Genomic DNA, 14,636 nt, shown 5'->3' with positions numbered 1-14,636 from the left:
TAACCAGGAAAATTTGGATGTGGAAGCGGGGAGCCAAGTTCAACGTCGGGCTTGGCCTTGAGTCTACCAGATAGGTACAATTTCATTTTTTTTTTTTTTTTTTTTTTTGTGGTAGTCATGATGTTTAAATATTTTACACAGTATGAAAGACCATTTAAAAAGCCATACAGTTATTGAATGCGAGCTTTACTGTGTTTGTTAAGAAGGCTATTATATGATAAACTATATGGGACTTTGTGATGATTGTAAACTGCTTAATATTACGGCATCTTTCCAATGGCCGATTTCATACCACCCTTAATCTAGTACATACAAATAAAACAAGATCAATACAACAGCAATATTAATGCATTGCAAGCCAATAGTACATATATATATATGTGAAGAATTAATCCTCACGAGCTGAGGAAATATAAAGTTCAGCTATGCTTCAGGTATTCAAACCCGTCCTCACAGTTAAGGAAAGGAAAAAGGATGGAACGACAACGTTTCTTTAATGAGTTTAAGTATATCAAAAGGAACGACGACGTTAGGAGTTTGTTTTTAATTAACTGAAACACGTGCAAGACGGGTGCGGTTGTAAGATTGGTTATGACAGCAGGTTAAAAGCTATTTAGGCCACACCAGTCTTATCTTCGTCTTCTTCGAGTAAGAAAAATTACAGAGTTGCAGAACATATTCTTGAGTTGATTTTCTGGGTTCGTGAGAGAAAGTTCAGATCTTTCTTTATTGTTTCAATTTTTCAAAGGGTTCTGTAAGGGTAATTGGTGTTTCTTTGTGAAACCTTCGTGAGTGAGCTGTGTGAGGGTGTAAAAGGGGCTTACGGGTTGGTTTGGGTGTTCTCTGTGTGAATCACCATTGGAGAATCTGTTAAGCTTGTGATTTCCTCTTTTAATAATAAAAGCAGAAGCTCAGAACCTGAGCACCAGGACGTAGGCAATCTTTGGTCGAACCTCGTTAAATCGTGTTTGTGTTCTTTCTTTTATTCTTGTTTCTCCCTCTGAATTCCACAACAATATATATATATGTACACACTACTAATTTCTCTGTTTGTTAAACTACTGTATTGACAGGGAGATTTTTTATTACACGCTTGTTTCAGATAATTGATATGCAATTTTTTTGTAATTGTGTTTATTAATAAGTTGCTGAGAAATCATAGTGGACCTTGGAAGGTGAAACAGAAGCAAGATTGAAACCATGCTTCTATTCTTAAAACAGTTTTCTTATGATATTGGTCAAGTCCAAATTGACTTTCGTGTTTTTCTTGCAGGTGCACATCGATCTTTTTCAGGTTTGTTTACATTGTTGTCAAGGTGTACACAACCATTAGTGAAGGTAGTGTATCTGCTGGTCCATTGCTGGTCTACTTGCTGGCCCATTGGCTACAGTTCTATTAGCACCAATGCCAAATATGAAATCCGGATTGGAGCCCCAAATATGTACATGCTTGTTTGCCTTTTCTCTATCTTCCTTATTTATTTCTTATGGTCACATATCCTTCAACAAAGTGATTTATCATTTATTACTTCTATTAGAAATCAGTTGATCAATTGTAAGAAACGTTCTTTGAAATGTGTCAAACAGTTGCTTTTAAAGTATGTCACCAATGATGACTTCATTAATTTATTTTATGTTTTAAAGCAATCTAATAGCTGATAAAGAAAGTCCAATGGTTTTACCATCAGGTGTTTTTACGTAAGAATGCATATATATAACCTATAACTTCCTCCATAAGATTTCTCTTGAGAAAAAAAAAAAAAAAAAAAATCTTACTCCATAAGGAAGAATTAAAGACACAATATATGCATCTATCTCAGCGACGTGGCAGCAGTATATAATTGTGCTTTCTATTTAATGCTTTTGGAAAAAAATTGTAAAAGCTGATGTCATTTTTCTCCCATATTGTTTTCTCATCACTAGTCTCTCTGTACTTGTGATCTTTATTGAAGAAGCATCCATCATCGTCAACAATTCCCATGCTGTTCCATGAGTGCTAAAAAAGGATCCTTGGAAGGAGATTGCCAAGGAATTAAAGCGTTCATATGACAGGAAAAAAGAGAAGCAGTGGTTTTATTCTCTCACAGTCACTAACGAAAAAAAATGAAAGGTTCATGCAAAGATTGTCTTTGTCCTATTCCTTTTCACTTTTCACTTAATTAAGCAAAGTAGGATGCCATTGCCAAATTTCTTGCTTTCATTTTGTTTCCACTTTTTTTATTTTTTTTATTCAGGTTATGGACAATATTAAATAACTTGAATGACACAAAGTAGTGTCACCTTCGAAGTTTGAGAGAGAGAGAGAGAGAGAAGGGAAAGATGGGGAGTGTTGCAGCAATGACGAGGCCTTATCGAGCAGCGATGGAGGGAAAGTTGGGTGAGGTGAAGATCTTCTATCAGAAATACCCTGAAAGATTGCAAGCTCCTCTAACGGTCAATGGGGACACCGCCATCCACATTGCAGTTTTCATTAGAGACATGAAGTTGCTTAAATCTCTTCTTCAAATATTGAAATCACAAAGTGAGGAGTCTCCACCGTTTCCAATCTTAGGTGATAAAGAAGAAGAAGAATCACTCTTTCAGGTAAAGAACCTTCATGGTCAAACTGCTCTTCATTTGGCAGCCGCTGACGGAAATCTCGAAGCTTTGAACCTCTTACTTTGTAAAGATGAAAAGCTACTCAATATTAGAAATGACAGAGGAGAAACTCCTCTGTTTGTGGCCGCTTCATATGGCAAAACAGAAGCTGTCAAGTATTTATATCGTAGAATCAAGGAGGACAAGAAACCTCACGTCGAACGAAAAGACAAAACTTCCATTCTTCATGTAGCTATTCTTGGCGAATACTTTGGTACTATATATATATACATATCTATTCTTGTTAATTTCTCCCATTTACAGAATTGAAAAGTTGCTCTGTATTATGATCTTTTTTAACTTTCAATACAGAAACGGCTGTGGAATTGCTCAACTCAGTCAACTGGGACGACGTTTCTCCTGATGCGGTGGATGCAAATGGTACCACTGGTTTTCAGCTTCTAGCTAACATGCCTTCTGCTTTCAAGAGTGCATACCGAATGGGCAAATTCAAGACGCTACTCTACTATTGTATGTCTTGGGCACTATATAATATATATAATGGTGCCCCTTTCAAAAAAAATTGATTTTAATTTTGAAATCATTAATATAAGTTTAGGAGTTCTCAAGAGATGAAATCTATAATATAATTTATGGACAAATATTTAAGCATTTTCTCTCTTCAAGAGATTTTTTTCATCCCTTCAAATTGCTTAATTCAAACAGGCCTTCCCAATGTGGATTACGCTGAAAACTATGACAAGGGAAAACTACAGGTTACCTCGGGTCGGAATGAAGTAGATTTAGAGAGTGGCAGCGGAAGGGAAGATCACGAACCGTCTAATGAACAAACCGAGAATCGTCCGTCTGGTATGTAACTGCAAAGCATCCTCCAATTCCCATCAAGATAAATCTTTTTTTTTTTTTTTTTTTTTTGGGGTTAAATTTTAGTCCGGTGCTATTTGAAGTTGTAGATACAAATGAAATTCTAAACAATTTGAGTTAATACCAAAAACTACAGGGTTCTCAAGAGTGTATAATACCTTTTGGAGGTGCATAGCTAGAGGTTGGTCCCACTAATTATGTGCAAATTAATTAATGTATTTATTACAAATTTTTTAAATAAAGAAAATGATGGGAAATATAATGCTAATGTAAATTCTTGTGATGGTTTTGGAATGGAAAAGTATTCCCAACCATTCAAATGGTGTGGAATGATAAGAAGAAGCATAACAAAGCGCTAGAGCTGGCCAAGATTTTAGCCAAAGCAGATCTTTCTTGGAAACATGGAAACACTGGTGGAGCTCCTAGTCATAGGACCGACGAGTGGAACGAGATTTACGACATATTCAGTAAAGATCCTGGAGATGAAGAAGAAAAACAAGAAAAAAACTTAGAGAAAATACACACGACTTTCAAAGATGAAAAAGTCAATGTAGAGAAAGAAGATGAAACTCCACCTACAACTTTCCGAAGTAGGTTTCTTTATGAGACTCCATTTATTGCAGCAGGAAGAAATGGGATCTTAGAGATAGTAAAGGCTGTTCTTGATGTTTACCCACAGGCCATCGAACATGTAAATAAGCAAAATGAGAATATATTTCATGTTGTAGCCAAATATCGCAGTGCAAAGATTTTGGATTATCTTCTATCTTCTTCAAATGTTCCCGTATCAAGACAGAGGAACAAGCTCAACACTGAAAACGGTGACAGTATTTTGCATGGTGCAGCATACTTATCTGCGTCTTCCTCAAGGGATAGGCCTGGGGAAGCCCTTCTCATGCAGTCCGACTTACAATGGTTTGAGGTGTTCTGTTTACCTTTTATATATTAATCAATTTTATCATGGTTACTATAGATCGTACAAACTTTAAATTTTATGACCATGTTATCTAAACGTGTTTGATCATAACTAGTAGTGCTTATTATTTTTATAAATAACTAATGCTAGACTTTTACGATAACAAATTAAAAAGGTGTTAATTTAAGATGTGAAGTTTGATGCGTTGGGCCTCATATTGTAAATTATTAGCGTCAAAAAATGTGAAAAGCTGTCAATCATGGTGGCATCCTATTCTCTTTTGACATGTCAGTTCCCATTTTATGTTGAGCATAAGACAATGGATGACTCATTTAGCGGTAAATAAAGATTTTATATCAACCAGCAGCTCTAGCGTTTAACCTTATCACCACCTGTATGCATTTCCTGCAGAGAATAAAAAAAATTGTGCCATATTATTTCATCAACCATCAAAACTACAAGAGACTTACAGCCCAAGAATTGTTCACGGAGCAACACAAGCAGCTGCTCCAGGATGGGCAAGAGTGGCTAAGGCGAACAGCAGAGGCCTGTACCATAGTTGCGGTGCTTATTGCCACGGTTGCTTTCACATGTGCCTACACTGTCCCCGGAGGTTCCACTGACACCGGCCATCCTCTACTCCTCAAGGCAACCCCTTTCTCTGTCTTTGCCACCTCTGATGCATTGTCGCTGTGTTTCTCGCTGACTTCGGTGGTGGTTTTTCTGTCCATTATGACTTCCAAAATGAATGAGCAAGACTTCAGGATGTCTCTGCCGTTGAAGCTTCTATTGGGTCTAACCACACTGTTTTTATCAGTGGCATTCATGATGGTTGCTTTTTCTGCTACCCTTTTGCTTATGATAAGAGAAAGGCTACATTGGGCTGCCATTCCTATCTATACCGTCGCCTGCTGCCCTGTTACCATTTTTCTTCTTCTCCAATTCCCTCTCTACCTCAATATTTCTTGGTTCACCGTAACTGGTTTGTTCACTGCCAAATAATTCTAGTACATACGCCCTAATATTTCTCTACTTACAGCCTTAAACTTGCCCTTTTTCTGACTCCAAATGATACTTTGTCAGTATCTCTCTGTGGGTGCGGGTGTTTTTTGTTTTTGTGTTTTAAGTGTGCTGTGGTTTGCTATGTTGTTTGAGCTTGTAAGCATTATAACTTGATTGCGTATTGGATTCAGCAGTCATGATTTTTAGAATATCAACAAAAAAAAGCAAAGGTTATGATTTTTATAAAGTTGCAATAATAACTTGCTTTTATGTTACAGAAATTAATTATATTGATTTATTTTTCAATTTTTCAACTTTGATTTATTTTGTTTGACATGTGATCCTAAAGCGTTGACTTTTTTTAGGTACTTGATCCTAAAGCATTGACTATAAAATTAACAATCCCTTTATGTATTTAAGCAAACCGCCTAGCTCATGTTTCTCTTTCAAGCTATAATCTTTCTTGATACAAAATAGAGCGCTTAATAGGCTAAATAATTCAAATCGGTAAAAGAAAAAATAAAAGATAAAAATAAAAAAGCAAAATTACACTTTAGTAATTTAAAATTGCATTATTTAGGAGTCTGTTTATTATTTTTTTTTTTTTCTTAACATTCGACATCCTCTATTTTCAAATTTTGATACTTTAATCCAAATTTATTTTTTGTTTAACCCAAACGACATTGCTCATCTCAAATTCATGCATTTTAGTCCAAATTTATATCAAAACTACTTTTTCATTTTTTATTTCCATCTTTTGCATTTAATTTGAGTTAAAATAAATGATAAAACCTAAAATCTAAATTCACTATCTAACCCAAACGACATTGTTCATCTCACTCTTTCTCTTCCATCCCATCTCATTGTCTTCCATCTCACTCTTTCTCTTGCTATTGCAACTTTCTGTTTCTTTCCCAAATCCTTGCCTATCAATGGGTTGAATTCCATTCCATCTTTTGGTTACTAAAGATTATGATGTTTAACTTAATTTAGGGTTATGTTTTTTATTCAAACAGTTTGCAATAGAGTGAGAAAGAGCAAGATGGAGACAATAGGATGTGAAGGGATCGGAGAGCAAGAGTGAGATGGACAATGTCATTTAGGTTAAATGGTGCTCTTAGATTAGGTTTTATCACCTCTTTTGTATCAAATTAATGGATTTTTGGAACCATTGTATCCTGAAGTTTCAAACGGATTTGCAATTTGCACTATGTACAAAACGTTTAGCACCTATGCCCTATGAACTTGTAGTTTTTTTGTAGCAGTGCCCCATAGCATGGTTTTTTACAAGTTTAACACCATCAAGCTCGAGGAGCATTACTACCAAAAAAACTACACGTTTAGGGGTATAGTTGCTAAACAAAAAGTACAAGGTACAAATTGGAAATTTGTTGAAATTTCAAAGGGCAGCGGTTCCAAAAGTATAACAGCGGATTTAACACAAATGTTAACCAAAATTCACAAATAATATACCGAATCAAAGCTTATGAAATGAGGATTAAGAATATCACCTTCCGGAGATCAGACCCATAGTGGTTGGAATCTCTCTGGAAAAGTTTCGGGTTTAAAGTCTTTGGATCTCATAAACTGTCAAGAATTAGGAGAAAAGGACCTTGGATTTGGATTCAATGAGGTCAAGTTAGTGGGGGAGGGTGGGAGGTGTCATCAGAAACTCACTAGAGGGTTTTTCAACGAGCAATCATGGCCATCAAAATCCGTCACCTCCAGAGGCACGTCTGGTGGCCAATGGCCATGAAATTTGGTGGAGAGGTAGATCTGGTGATGGGTAAGCCAATGGGACTGGCAGTGAGGCAAATGAAGATCTGGTTTGAATCGATGGTGGAAGCTAACGGTGCCATCGCCAGAAAATGCCTCGATCCGGGCATGTTACCATCGATCTAGCCATGAAAACTGGGTAGTTGGTTGGAAATGAGGTGGGATACACGGTGGGGTGGCGCGTGTGGTGGTTGAACGATCGAAAGGTGGCCAACTAGTGGTGGCCAGTTCTCCCCCCTTTTTCTCTTCTTTCTCTCTCCTCCCTCTCCTTTTCTGCCACCCCAGCCCCCTTTATCCAATCAAAAAGCCTCCCGTGGGTGCCATTGTGCACTCATGATTTGCCTGGATTTTTGACACATGGCATACTATTCACACACACTCACAGATCGATGAATAATAACTGCTGTCTCGAAAAAACTTTATGGATCCGTAACTTTCAAACCACATGTCCATATCAAGCATGCCGCTAGTTTTTGAACTCGTATCAATGAGCACTTTACAACCATATATGAGTCAAAGCTCAATTTTGCAAGAATAAAAAGTCAACTTGGCACTTTCGAATAGTTTAGACCTCAACTTGTTTTGCTTATAACTTTCAAACCGTAGCTCCGTTTTCAACATGCTACTAGTCTACAAACTCAGGTCAATGCGTACTTCTCAACGGTGCCTCAGTCAACCTAAAATTATATCCGAATCAAAAAGTCAAAGTTTGACCCCTCTCAATCAACAACGGTCAAACCCGATCAACTTGAGAAAATTTCGATGTACTTCGGGACGTGGTGTTACAGTTACACTTAATTTGGATCTACGGTTGAAAAGTTATAAATTTGTAAAGTTGCAATTATTATTATTTTTTTTGGATTGACTTTACCAAGTAGTTTTTGTTCAAAAAGCATGTAAAGAAATACTTGAAAATATCTATGACAAATGCCATGTGTCAAAATCTGATAGGTGCTATGTGTCACAATTTGATAGGACCATGTGCAATTTCTTTTTCTTTTTCTATTCTCTCTCTCTCTCTCTCTCTCTCTCTCTCTCTCCCCCCCCCCCCCCCCCCCCCCTCTTTCTTAGTTCTGGCCAAATTGGTCTCCATTCTTACCAAATTAACTCATATGCACTAGCCCATCAGAGAGCCCATATCCTAGAAATCATGGTGCCAAATTTTTAGGCCAAGCCACAACTAGACCCGTCATGATCGGCCGTTTGTAACCAGCGATGGCAAATTTTGTTTTCCAAATGATTTCACCAAATTTCGACTAATCCGACCAATTCATACCCCTTTTCCATTACTTTTGGACCCATTGAGCTCGACTTTAAGCTCTAGTCAGATTAATTCCCCATCATTTTAAAGATACAAATAATTGGAGTTTGGCTGAGAGTTTTTGACCATTTTCCAATCATCATCAATGAGATAAGCAAGTTTAAGCTATGTATCCTTAATCCTTGTCTTACAAGCTTTTATTTGATATATAGTTTGCTAATTATGGATTAGTATTTAAACTATTATCATTTTTTAGCTAATTTTAGTAATTACTTTAAAAAAATTAGTCGGTGTTGGACGTTTTTCCAAGGAATTCTTATTACATTTAGGTTCCTAGCGATTAATAGATATTATTGAAATATTCAGTTTCATCAAATCCAATATAAATAGGAAAACCCCAAATTTTGGACAACAGGCCATTCAAGGTCACTGTATATCTGGATTCCTCTTGGAGTCCAATTTTAGAAATCCAAAATAATAAAAGTAATTTGAAAATATTTAAAGCATTCCAATATCCTTGAATAATGTATTTGATATCTTAACAATATTTATGGTGTATAGGCACCCAAAGGAACTTGCAGCTGGCCTTGTAATGGAGCAAGGATAAGCAATATTAGTACCGTAAATGGTATATTTTCTAAATTATATTTTAGAATAATATATATATATATTATTAAATTTGGATTTAATGTGTTATTTAATAAATTATTATTAATTGGGTAATTTATAAATTTTCTAAAAGGTTTAGATGCTATGTTTAATAAAAATAATTTCATTCATTAATACGTTTGTTTTAAATGACGATCTATATGAAATTTAAATTATTGATTTACGTTTATTTAAATTTATCCAAGTATTAGCTTATATGAAATTTAAATTATTGTTATGTTCTTATAAAGCGCTGAAATTTATGAAAATTGTAGTAAGGAGAAGAAATAAGGTAGTCGCATGTTTTGATTGTGTTTTCAATATAGGAAAATTTTGGAAAAACCCTTATTTCAAGGAGATGCTGCTAGATTTTTCTGTAGAATTTGCTTCAATATTTTCCCTAGTTAGAATCTGCCTAGGATTCAAGTGAGGAACTCAAGGAGTGGTCGTGACCTAATATACTAAGTATATCAATATAAGGTGCTTTTTATTTTGAGTGCAGTTAAAGGTACCAACTAGTTTACGAACATAATGTAGAACAACAACATGTTTTTATTTTTTTGGTTAAAATTTCAATATATTATAAATAAGAATAAGTGAATATTTTGAAAAATAAGTATAATTAAATATAAACTAATAATATCATTGCATTTATCATTTGGTAAAACTCTTACTAGATTAGTGCGAATCTCTAGCATCATTCATTTACTTTATTAACTTGTATTGAATTTTGTTTACCCCACCCCTAAGTATATATTTTGTCAAACCTCATAGACATTATGAGTAACATTTTCCTCCTTGAACTAGTGATTTGCAGCAATGGAATTTTTTTTCCAGCCACATAATTCATCTAAGAAAGCAAGGTAACATCTTTGATTCCTTAGTATTTTAAAATTGTATAAACTACTTGCAAACAAATAAAATGGCAGCAAATATAATTTCACAGTGCAGGAAAAAGAACAGACAAGCAAACAAAAAAGAAAAATAAAGATGCTTATAAAGCTTTACGACACTCGTTTTTCTTGTCCAGAGTATATAGCGTGTAACTTTTACATAGGATATGATTCAAAAACCATATATATATCCATCTTTTTCAACATCATGCCAGCATTAGTGATAGCAAAGTTACCTCTAATTTTAATCCCACATTAATTATATTTAAGGTTTGGGCTTTGTATTTAATAATACATTTGGATAACTATATTCCATTTTGTCGCAATGGGAATCCGTCCTTTCCCTACCTCTATATCTTTATTATGAAGTTACTTCATACTTGTTGAGACTTATAGTTGGATTGAAAAACAAAAAAGCAAAAAACAAAAAAAGGTAAATTAAAGCAGAAAGCAAAAGACAAATTAAGTTACACATGTTTATATGTTGGATTCCTTGCTTAATTAATTTGCTTTCTATCACTTAATTTTGTTAATGTTCCCCTCCATTCTTCTTCTTGATTCTTAATTAACTTCACTGGTGCTAGACATACACACACAAGCACTAGCACACATGAAAATATATATATATATTATACTGAAATATAATTAATAAACGTTCGAGTGCATTATTTTTGTAGATCTATGTGGAAATGGCTAAGTACGTTGATCATGAACTTTACAAGAACTTCAAAGACATGTATGAAGGATTAATGAAGGGCGACATGAAGAAAGTGCTCAAACAATATGATAAGCTGGTTCCTTTACCGGATTACTTAACTGTATTTGGTGACACACTTCTTCACATCGCCATTTTCATGGACCGTGAAGACATTGCAAGAGAAATCCTCAAAAGGTATGTCGACAATCAACTCTATGATCTAATTCACCAGAAGAACAACCTAGGAAACACAGTTCTTCACGAGGTGGCTACCACGAATATGGTGACCCTCGCCAGGGACTTGTTAGATTATGCTCCGAAGCTGCTGTCTTCCAGAAACAACCTTGGTGAAATGCCTCTCTTTAAAGCCGCATACAATGGCCAACATGATATGTTCGATGTCCTGTCTCTTGCGGTGAATCTCACGGACAAAGACAATCTCGATCAACACCTCAATAGCAAAGAGGGAACTAATGTTCTTCATTTGACAATTCTTGCTGAGTTTTTTGGTACGTAATTAATTTCTTCAACTCCAAGCAACCTACTAATTAAACCCTCATCTTGATTTTTTTTTTCCCTTTAATTTTGCTTGACTTCGTTTAAATTTTGTTCTAACTAAATTGTTTGAAGTGCAGATCTTGCCTTCATAATAGCTCGAAAATATCCGCATTTAATTGATAAAATAGATGAAGCCGGGAAGATAGGCCTTCAGCTCTTATCAAACAACCCTTCTGCCTTCCTCAGCTCAAGGAATTATGGATTAGTGAAGAGATTGATTTTTAAATATTGTATGTTATTTTCTTTTCTCTATATTCATATCATACAGTTTTCATATACCGTAAAAAATCTACACAAAGTCTCACATAGCTAGAGGGAATGATACAAAAACTAAACAATTAAAACAGAATTTAATTAATTTTATTAGATAACTGAATATAATTTTACTATAATAACTGAATTTCAATTTTTTTCATCCTTGCTTTTTAATTATATATTGCTATTTGGAAATTAAATGGTACGGTGTTCCAAATGCATTCTAAAATAGAAGTACCTGATTTAAGCCTGGTCTTATATGTATATTCCTTATAAAAAGTTTTCTTATAGTACTAAAGATCTACAACCAGGTTTTCCGACGTTTGAGAACATTAAGGAAAAAGACGGTTACAAGAAGGAAGATCAAAAAGATTCTTATCAACTTGACTCGATTGAAGATGAGGAGCTGTATAATCCTAAAACCAAAGGTTACAAGAAGTGGCCTCCAACATATAACGTTTTTATGCGCATTGCCTCAGGTACATATATACCTAAGTAGTAAAGGCACGCAATTATTACAGAAAAGGAAAAAAATAGTGAGGGCATGCAAAAGTTATTTGTCACTACATGGTCAGCGGTATAATTCACACTGACATGAACTAATTAATTGATTGTTTTCTTAAAAGTTTTTAGTTTTTAAAGCGTATATGGAAAAGTAAAGTTCCGTTCGTTAATACATTTGGCTTTTTTTTTAATATATAATAAATCGGTGTAGTTTGTTTACCAATTTTTTGTTAGTATTAATAAATGATAGCTAAAGACATCTCAATCAACTATAAATCTACGGAGAAAAAAAAATATAAACATCAAATTAAACACAATTTGAAATTATGTTTGTTTTTAATTTTTATTTTCTTTCTTTTATTTACGTTTGTAGTTAAATGACATGTCTAACAAACTTCATTTATTATTAACACCGACAAACAATTGAAATAAATAAACTCTATACAATTTAGTAGAAAAAACAAAAACTAAACATGTTAACAAACAGTTCCTAAACTTTTAACCTTAGGCAATTAAACTGTCATCTCATCACTTAGGGTCACTGATATGTCACCAATGGTAACAAATAATAACGATTTTCAAATATATTTATAGATGATGCTTGTTTTCATCATGTTACAATTCGTATATTAACATGATGTATCCATCTCTATATCCAGTTACATGTATGAATATCAATATTGGACCTATAAATTATAAAATGCACATATTACATCTACAATTCTATCCCTCTCTAATCCCCTGTCTATCTCATTTTGATCTTGGAGCAGGATGGCCAATGATGAAAACGATCTATAAAGAATATAGAAAGCATGAATCTGCTTTCAGACTGGCCAAGTTGCTAATAAAACAAGACACTACATGGCAGGAAATTGAATCAAAAAAAGAAGAGGGAAAGTCTTCCCTACTGCCTACTCCTCCTACCTCACTGCTTACGGCAACAACAAATGGGATAGTAGAGATTGTCAAAGAAATACTAAAAGTGTATCCTCAGGCAGTAGAGCATGTAAGCGAGGCGGGCCAAAACATATTGCACATAGCCATAAAATACCGACAATTGGAGGTCTTTAATCACGTAATGGAGATGGAAGTGGCAATGTATAGGTTGGTTAAACAGATCGACAAAAATGGCTACACAATCTTGCACCAAGTAGGAAACATAGGCAATTACCCTGGAGGTACCCTCCCTGGTCCCGCACTTCAGTTGCAAGATGAGTTGCACTGGTTAGAGGTATTTAATTAATTAATTATTGTTAGTTAGTCCAATCGAAAATGGAGCCAATAATATTAACTGATTATTGTGGCTCTTGAATTTTTATAATAATGCAAAAATTTTCTCATTCGGATTGTCTGGGACAACATCACACCACAACATTAACAATATCGTGGATATGAGAATTAATTTTGCCTATAGATATATATGAATTTCTTTATCTTAGATATTTTAATTCTTTAATTTGCAGCGTGTGCGAAACATTGTACCACCCCAATATGTGACGCTCCGCAGCAAGAAAAAATCTCCCAAAGAAGAAGAAGAAGAATACGAGACTGCTGATGAGTTATTTCTAAGAACTCATACAGAACTACTCAAGGACGCACAGAGCTGGATAAAGCAGACGTCCGAGTCTTGCTCCACCGTAGCTGTTTTTATCGCTTCCGTTGCCTTTGTGGCTGCTTATACCATTCCCGGAGGTAGCGACAAGAAGACAGGGGTACCAATCCTCCTGCACAACTCTTTCTTCATGGTGTTTGTAGTCATGGATGTACTCTCCCTCATCAGCTCCTTGATTTCGGTTGTTCTGTTCCTTTCTATTCTCACTTCCCCATTTGAGCTCCAAGATTTTCGAAACTCCCTCCCTCGAAAGCTCACGTTCGGCTTCACATTCCTCTTCATCTCGGTGGCGGTGACCATGCTAGCATTTGCAGCCACAATCATACTCGTCATTCATTTGAAGAAGCACTGGATTACAATTCTCGTTTACTCTCTTGCATTCCTTCCAGTCACTCTCTTTGCTCTCTTGCAGTACCCTTTGTACCATGCTTTCATGGAGACCATGAACTACACTTGGATAACCATCAAGAAATCGTTACCTTCTCTTCCTTGTTCTACTCCTGTTTCCTCCGTTTACAAGAAAAATTGATTGCGATTTTGTTCATATCAACAAGCCCTTACATATATATATATATATATATAGGTATGGAATGCGTTAAATTGGTACAAAAAATTTAGCATATTGTATGATGATGTGATTGTGGATTTTTTTATCAATCCTCCTAATCAACATTAATTACCAGCAGTTGTGGATCCAGAAGATATTTTCAGTGAAGCACCATTAGTTATATATATATATAAATATATATATAAAGGAAAAAAAAAATACATCAATCATAAAATATTAATGTAAATATTGATCATATTAATGGGTGTATAAAAAATCTAGCATGTATGACATTGTCATTCCTTTATAACATTACCAGCAGTACTTGTGGATCCAGAAAATATTCATAGAGGAGCACCATTAGTTTTTTTGTTTTTTTATTTTTATAAATATGAAGGAAAAAAATCATAAAATTTTAATATAATTATTTATTATAAAACACATAAAATTTAACTAACAATTTTTTTAATGTCTAAAATTATCCTCCATTAAAAGGAAACAACTT

At 34.7% G+C, this 14,636-nt stretch overlaps 2 protein-coding genes across 9 annotated transcripts; both read left to right on the top strand.

Annotated features, from left to right (window-relative positions):
* Positions 1 to 610: 610 nt before the first annotated feature.
* Positions 611 to 5,627, top strand: LOC107415694 (uncharacterized). Of its 8 annotated transcripts, none has more exons than XM_048479546.2 (9): positions 614 to 964; positions 1,274 to 1,338; positions 1,953 to 2,110; positions 2,235 to 2,851; positions 2,950 to 3,108; positions 3,304 to 3,447; positions 3,599 to 3,643; positions 3,765 to 4,384; positions 4,790 to 5,627. In XM_048479546.2, the coding sequence occupies exons 4-9, from the start codon at positions 2,320 to 2,322 to the stop codon at positions 5,378 to 5,380; spliced, it is 2,091 nt and encodes a 696-aa protein (XP_048335503.1). In that variant the 5' UTR covers positions 614 to 964; positions 1,274 to 1,338; positions 1,953 to 2,110; positions 2,235 to 2,319; the 3' UTR covers positions 5,381 to 5,627. The 8 variants fall into 8 exon arrangements, with proteins under 8 accessions (XP_048335506.1, XP_048335503.1, XP_048335500.1 ...); XM_048479543.2 differs by having other exon boundaries at positions 614 to 966; positions 1,924 to 2,110; XM_025075086.3 differs by having other exon boundaries at positions 614 to 966; positions 1,274 to 1,442; positions 1,956 to 2,110.
* A 5,020-nt stretch (positions 5,628 to 10,647) lies between these two features.
* On the top strand, positions 10,648 to 14,125 carry LOC107415712 (uncharacterized). The gene is made up of 4 exons (XM_048472587.2): positions 10,648 to 11,164; positions 11,780 to 11,947; positions 12,743 to 13,203; positions 13,436 to 14,125. The coding sequence occupies exons 1-4, from the start codon at positions 10,648 to 10,650 to the stop codon at positions 14,111 to 14,113; spliced, it is 1,824 nt and encodes a 607-aa protein (XP_048328544.1). The 3' UTR covers positions 14,114 to 14,125.
* Positions 14,126 to 14,636: the final 511 nt, after the last annotated feature.

This window comes from Ziziphus jujuba, chromosome 1 (genome assembly GCF_031755915.1).
Source record: "Ziziphus jujuba cultivar Dongzao chromosome 1, ASM3175591v1".
In the NCBI taxonomy this organism is placed as follows: Eukaryota; Viridiplantae; Streptophyta; class Magnoliopsida; order Rosales; family Rhamnaceae; genus Ziziphus; species Ziziphus jujuba.
Note: the sequence above shows the minus strand (reverse complement) of the source record. Positions and strands in the feature narration are given on the sequence as shown.